General features: G+C 36.7%; 1 protein-coding gene across 1 annotated transcript; it reads left to right on the top strand.

Moving 5' to 3' along the window:
- The first annotated feature begins 599 nt into the window (after nucleotides 1-599).
- LOC100853782 (remorin 1.4) lies at nucleotides 600-3355 on the top strand. Its single transcript, XM_003631274.4, has 3 exons — nucleotides 600-2297; nucleotides 2420-2501; nucleotides 2957-3355. Exons 1-3 carry the CDS (start codon nucleotides 1510-1512, stop codon nucleotides 3164-3166), a joined length of 1080 nt encoding a protein of 359 aa, XP_003631322.1. The 5' UTR covers nucleotides 600-1509; the 3' UTR covers nucleotides 3167-3355.
- Nucleotides 3356-6306: the final 2951 nt, after the last annotated feature.

The following is a 6306-nucleotide window of genomic DNA, read 5'->3' as shown; positions in this document are numbered from 1 at the left end:
TTAAAACCGCAGTTAGTAACTGTGGTTCTAAGAGAAATTATAAAACCACAGTTTGTAACTGTGGTTTTAAGGAAATTTTTATAAGTACTAAAACCACAGTCACCAACGATGGTTCTTTACACTTAAAATCCATGTGGATGCTTACGTGGATAAAGAAGACTACTTTGACAAATATTTTCAAATGGATACTATTCTTATCATTTTTTTTTACAAATATATTATTTTAGTCTTAAACTCGAGACTGAGAGTACCCAAGAACCAGTCAAAAATAAAACAAAGGACAAAATGCATCAGTCAATTAATCCAATTGTACCCCACACCTCCATTTCAATTCCATGATACCCATGTGAAAGTCTCAGAAACCCACATCCCCTTACCTCACTCACTGCCTGTCACCTACATCTCCATCCTCAGCCGTCCACGTACCCCCCCACCCTTAACGGATACTTCCGCTAACCGTTAAAAGGACAACCGTCTTTCAAAATTAATCAATCAAAAACTCTTTTCCCTCGGGAGCATAACTCTTTTCAGTACACTCTTAACATATATATATATTTTTTCCTTTTCTTTTTCTCTCTCTCTCTCTGTTGTCACTGCAACTCTTCCCAAGATTCCAAGTGAGGGTGAGTTGCACCCCACCTGCATTTCTCGGTAATAAAGTCCTCCACCATCTCCCATGTAAAAATTTATGTACTTTTTCACTGCTGTTCAACTCACCATGCAATTTTATTTTATTTAATGCTCAGTGGATCTGAATTTCATCTCTAGCTCTGCACATGCATCTCAAAAATCCATGGTTTTAAGGTTTCTCCTGCCATGCCCATCTGGGGTTGGTGGTTTTTGTTGTTTTGACACTGAACCCACTGTTCATTTGGTGTACTGGGTGTGGAAATTTTCCATGGAAATATAGCATTGCATTGGGCTTTTGGGGTTAATTCCTTTTTAGTGGGTGCATTTTCATATATGGGTTCTTTGCTACAGTGAAGAAGGTTCAAGATATTAAGGGTTTTTTTTGGTTATTATTGATCCTTTTGTCTGATATAGTAAATATATATGGCAAAGAGTATTTAGTTACTTGTAAAAGTAAACCCATATATCTTCTTTACCAATTGGGGTAGTATTTTCTGCTGGGTTCTGTATGCCATGTGCTGAATTTTTGTTTTTCTTGAAGAAGTACTAGAATTTGGGCGAGGGAGTCATCCTGGCCTTTCAGGCTACCTTCAATACATAGAAGTATTTCAAAGTTCTAATTACTAAACCAGAATGAATTAGTGTTTGTGTGGGGATGAAACTAGGGCAGTTTAAAGTGCCTTTTAGAGATCTCAATTAAGGTTGTTGGGCTGGCAGATTTCAAGGGAAGATCTGGGTCATTTCAATCTATTTCGGATACACACTGCAACTTTTATTGGAATTATATTTTGGCTAAGAGTGTGTTGGGAATATATATAGTTGAGTGCACCCACAAGATCTTCCAAGTTCATAGCATTAGATCAGATAGGAAGAGTGGAGATGAGGTCTATAGAGGACAAGGGCTGCTGCAACTATGGACCAACTAAGGATATTTCAAGTAGCAGTGCCATTAGTTTCGAGTTTCCTAAGGGGAATGGAACAAATCGAACCACTCATCATCGAACAGCCTTAGGCAAACCAACCCCATCAAAATGGGACGATGCTCAGAAATGGCTAGTGGGGTTGTCTGGAGGGGGAGAGAAAAATCAGTCCAAAACCAAGCCCAGAAACTCAAATGCGGATGACAGGAGGTTAATAGCTCCAGTCCCACAGAAAGAAAAGGATTATTCAAGCTGTGAGGATGAAGGAGAAGAAGAAGCAAATGGGTGCCCTGGCCCTGCTTCTTCAAATCAGTACCAAGTGGAAACAAAGAAGGTAGACTGTGATGAATCCTTTTGGCAAATCAACAAGGCTTCAGAAGATTCCTCATCAGCTGTTAGATCCATATGCGTGAGGGATATGGGGACTGAGATGACCCCCATTTCTAGCCAAGAGCCCTCAAGAACAGCTACTCCCATTAGAGCAACTACCCCTGTGGCTAGAAGCCCCATATCTTCTGGGTCCTCTACTCCAGGGAGGTGTTATCAGACTGGTTTGAGTTCAACAGAGAGCAGAGGCGAGGCAGCCCCTGTTGGTAGGGGGCATGGTAGGTTTAGCTCGGATGGGGAAGAATCCAATGCTTGCAAGATGCCGGAGAACAAGAATTCAGAACATGCTAGAAAGCCTAATCCTCTGGACACCCGAGCAACGGCCTGGGACGAGGCGGAACGAGCCAAGTATCTTGCAAGGTGATTCACTTGTACTCCTTTTCTCTACCAGTTTCTCTGCTCATCTTCTAATAACATTTACATTAGGTCACCATGAATCTTAGATATATTACCATATGTTCATGTGTTGTGTCGATCTATAGGTATAAGCGTGAAGAAGTGAAGATACAAGCCTGGGAAAATCATGAGAAAAGGAAAGCTGAGATGGAAATGAAAAGAATGGAGGTACTTCTTGATCTGATATGCATCTATTTTCATCCAATTGATTAATGTCATGGAGAATTGTTTCCTGCTCTGCTCCACTCAATATTGGGAAAAGTTGATCCTTGAAATGGTACTGGAAAGCCCTCTATCCCTTGTAATTGGATTCTTAGTAGAATGTGGCATACACTCCCCTCATATGAATTTACAGAAAATATGCATCAGGCATTGTGTATGGTGTCTTTGAATCAATGGAGGAATAATGGCACCTAAAAGGACTAGAAGTTACCATACACTCGGCTCATAGATTGTTAGGGCTACCATTTACTTCTCAAATCAATTTCAGGTGACTATCAAAATGATCATGTAAAAAACAGAGAACAAAATAGGTCACAGGCTTAAGATTCATCTGATTGACGATAATCTTCATTCAATTTTTCACTTTTTTGACTACTTCATGATATGTGTTCTTCTCTTAGGTGAAGGCTGATAAATTGAAAGCTTGGGCGCAAGAGAAATTGGCAAACAAAATTGCTGCAACCAGGAGAATAGCTGAAGAGAAGCGTGCAAGTGCCGAAGCCAAACTGAATGAGAAAGCTGCAAGGACTTCTGAAAGGGCAGATTACATAAGGAGGACTGGTCGTTTGCCCTCTTCTTTCTACTTCAAGTTGCCTTCCCTCTGCTGGTAGCTAGTCTCTCTGCAATGTATTTACATGTAATATTTATCAGTGATTTTTTTTTTTTTTTGTGCCATGTTTCTTTTACAATATCAACTTTTGAATCCACTGCAAGTTATTTGATTATGTCAACTGCCAAAAAAAATTGCATTTACAGGGTTTTTATGCCTTGAATAAATTGCAGAATCCCTTTTTGAGTAAGCTTGATTTCTTACTGATACTGACAACTATTGACCATAAAACTTGGAATCCAGAAGATAAAACTTATGGTTCTTGGTTTTTTCTACAAATCCCAGAAGCAATCTTGTATGAAGTGCTGGTAACATGAAGCAGAGAAGTCTTTTATCTTTTCACAATAAGGAGATTGGTCTCTGTATCTTTTCCTGATGTGATGCTATCTATTGAACTGCTGGTAACTGACAGAGAGATGGATGGCTGGACATGCACCAAGCCCCAGGTCCACCTTAGGCTAATTTAAGGCATCTGATATGGCAAGGGATCAATCAGGCATTTGGCCCACAGGGGGTTGCAAAATCTTGAATTAAGTCTCACTAGTGGGCTTCCATAAGCTGCATTTTTCTCCTTCCGGATCAGATTTCTGGGGAATCCTCTTCCAAAAACAGTTTGAGAGCTTGATTTAGGGTATGTTTTAAGCATTTGGCCCACAAAGGGTTGCAAACTCTTGAATTAAGCCTCACAGGTGGGCTTCCATAAGCTGCATTTTGCTCCTTCTGGATCAGATTTCTGGGGAGTCCTCTTCAAAACAGTTGGAGAGCTTGATTTGCAGCATATTAGCTCTTCTTTACTGCCACAATCAACACTGCTGAATGTGTTATCCTAGAAGCAATCACACTGCCCAGACATGCCATAATTCATAGTTCATTGTCACATCCTGCTTAAAATAATTCCTCTCTTGATCTTTATATAAGTGTAGGAAGCTTAAGTGCATTGCTCCAGCAGGCTTTTGCCCAGGAAAATTCCCCACTGTTGTCTCCTGTAGGAGTCTGGGCTCTGTCTCAGTCCCAGTGTGACTGATCATCCTTTTGGATCAGCTACTGATGATCGTCTTGGTAAGCTATTGCCTCACCAACTAGCCAATCAGACGCGAGCTCCTCCTCGGGCAGATTCCTCCTTTTCCTCCTCAGCCTATGGGGTATTAGCAGCCGTTTCCTACTGTTGTTCCCCTCCCAAGGGCAGGTTCTTATGCAACATTTGAGGTAAGGAAACACCGAAGTGTGGGACGTCATACCCTCTAAGATACGCAGTATAGAGTTGCCCAAACTTACTAAAAGTCCAATTTTGTTAAGGTTCCCTTGTCAGTCGAGGGCAGAAATCCACCATTTAGTATATAGTCGTCAATATACCCCTAATGACCTACCATAATTTTCCAAGTCCTCTACAATTCTGCAGACTATGCTGCTGCTGCTATTGATACTGCAGATTTACTCTCTGCCCAACCCGGCTTCAAACCCGCATTGAGAATGGGATTACTTGCTAAACTATCATGAAAACAACATCATTAAGCTCAAACAAGCTCTCCCTTCAACCAGTTTTTCTTGAAATAATTTTTCAGGGATGTCAAACATTGTGCTTTAGGTGCTGCAGTGAGGTCTCAAAAGCTTGTTTATCCCATTCCATACATAGGCATATATGGTTTTGTAACATGGAGAGCAACTCTCATTTTTCAAATAAACCTTCAATTATCAGGTCGGAGAAAGTTATGTCAAATGACAAATGGGATAAGATAGACTCTTATTAACTTCATAGATGTGTTTTCAAGCTGTGAAGGTTTTGAATTTTATTAAAAAATTATCAAAAAAATTCAAAAGAATTTTAAAAATAGAAAGGAATTTCAATAGAGTTTTTTAATAATTTTATTTATTTATTTTTATTATTTATTTTTACTACAAAGCTTTTAAAAAGATTTAATAAATTCATCAATAAAATTTTAGAAACGTTCAAATGTAATATAAATCACTTGATAGTTGATAGCGATAACATCTTTATTTAAGAGTTGTCCATAATATAATAATATAAATATTCCATCAATTATTAAATGGTTAGAGACTTTTGGGGAAATCTATAATATAAATATTCGACCAATTATTAAATGGTTAGAGACTTTTGGGGGAATCATAGGTCTCTTCAAACAAAATATAAATGATACTGAAAGTAACAATTATTGCTTATAATTCAAAGTATTCTATTAAGTCACATATCCTCCTATATTTTATTAAAATTACACACAAACTCCATGTGAATTGTTACATAAAATTAAAGTTTTAAACAATTAAATAGCATATTATTTAAATAATTATGTAATTAGTTTTAAATAGTAATTACTTAATTAAATTTACAAATTTAAACATAAAAAAAATCTCAAAATCAAACTAAAAACAACCCACTACTAAAAAAATATTTTTAAAAATAGCAAATATAAGATTACAAAAAAAAAATAAAAAGAAAAATAAACAAATATATTATAAAATCTATTTAATAAAAAATTATAATTTTTTTTTTAAATGAACTCTATTTAATCCCAATTTCTCTCACACAAAGTAGTTTTCTTAAAGGATGGCTAATTACATGATGGGCTTGCCTATGAGCTATGTTATTATTTAGAAACATTATGAGAGGATTAAATGATGTTTTGAGAAAACACCAAGGAGGGTGGTTGTGTTCACCTAGTTTTTACCAAGTTATTAATGCATTGAAATATGATTTCATACGACATTAATCACATATGAGCTGCATTACAATTTATGCCACAAATTTATAAGTTTATGTAAGAAAACTTCTTATGTTGTCTTTAATATGTGATTTATAGGTATTTTTATTCCTAATGTATCCTTGATATAAGGCGTCTGCCTAATTAAAAGTTAAAGTTTGAGACTACTAAAAATACTTGTCGACATTACTATGAATTGCCACTAAAAATTGGGTTCGAGTCAAGAGATTCGAAATATAGGATGATATATAATGAGCTTATTTCGACTAAATTGAGAATGTGAATTTGGGTATATACACATCCATTTGATACATCTTACTATTAGTAGGCTTCACATGGTAAATTTCCTTAATCAAATAATGATTGTATTTGAAAATCTTATAATGGTTCAACTTTTTCAAAAAATAATATAACAAAACAAATC

This window comes from Vitis vinifera, chromosome 1, assembly GCF_030704535.1.
Source record: "Vitis vinifera cultivar Pinot Noir 40024 chromosome 1, ASM3070453v1".
Classification (NCBI taxonomy): Eukaryota; Viridiplantae; Streptophyta; class Magnoliopsida; order Vitales; family Vitaceae; genus Vitis; species Vitis vinifera.
The sequence above is the reverse complement of the archived record's forward strand: the minus strand, read 5'-3'. Positions and strand labels throughout refer to the sequence as shown.

What these genes read in the sequence shown, in the direction of transcription:
- LOC100853782 (XM_003631274.4), top strand. Translation starts at nt 1,510, where the DNA reads ATGAGGTCTATAGAGGACAAGGGCTGCTGCAACTATGGACCAACTAAG. An exon ending in CGAGCCAAGTATCTTGCAAG is followed by an intron (nt 2,298 to 2,419) that starts GTGATTCACTTG and finishes GTCGATCTATAG; the next exon opens with GTATAAGCGTGAAGAAGTGA. An exon ending in TGGAAATGAAAAGAATGGAG is followed by an intron (nt 2,502 to 2,956) that starts GTACTTCTTGAT and finishes TTCTTCTCTTAG; the next exon opens with GTGAAGGCTGATAAATTGAA.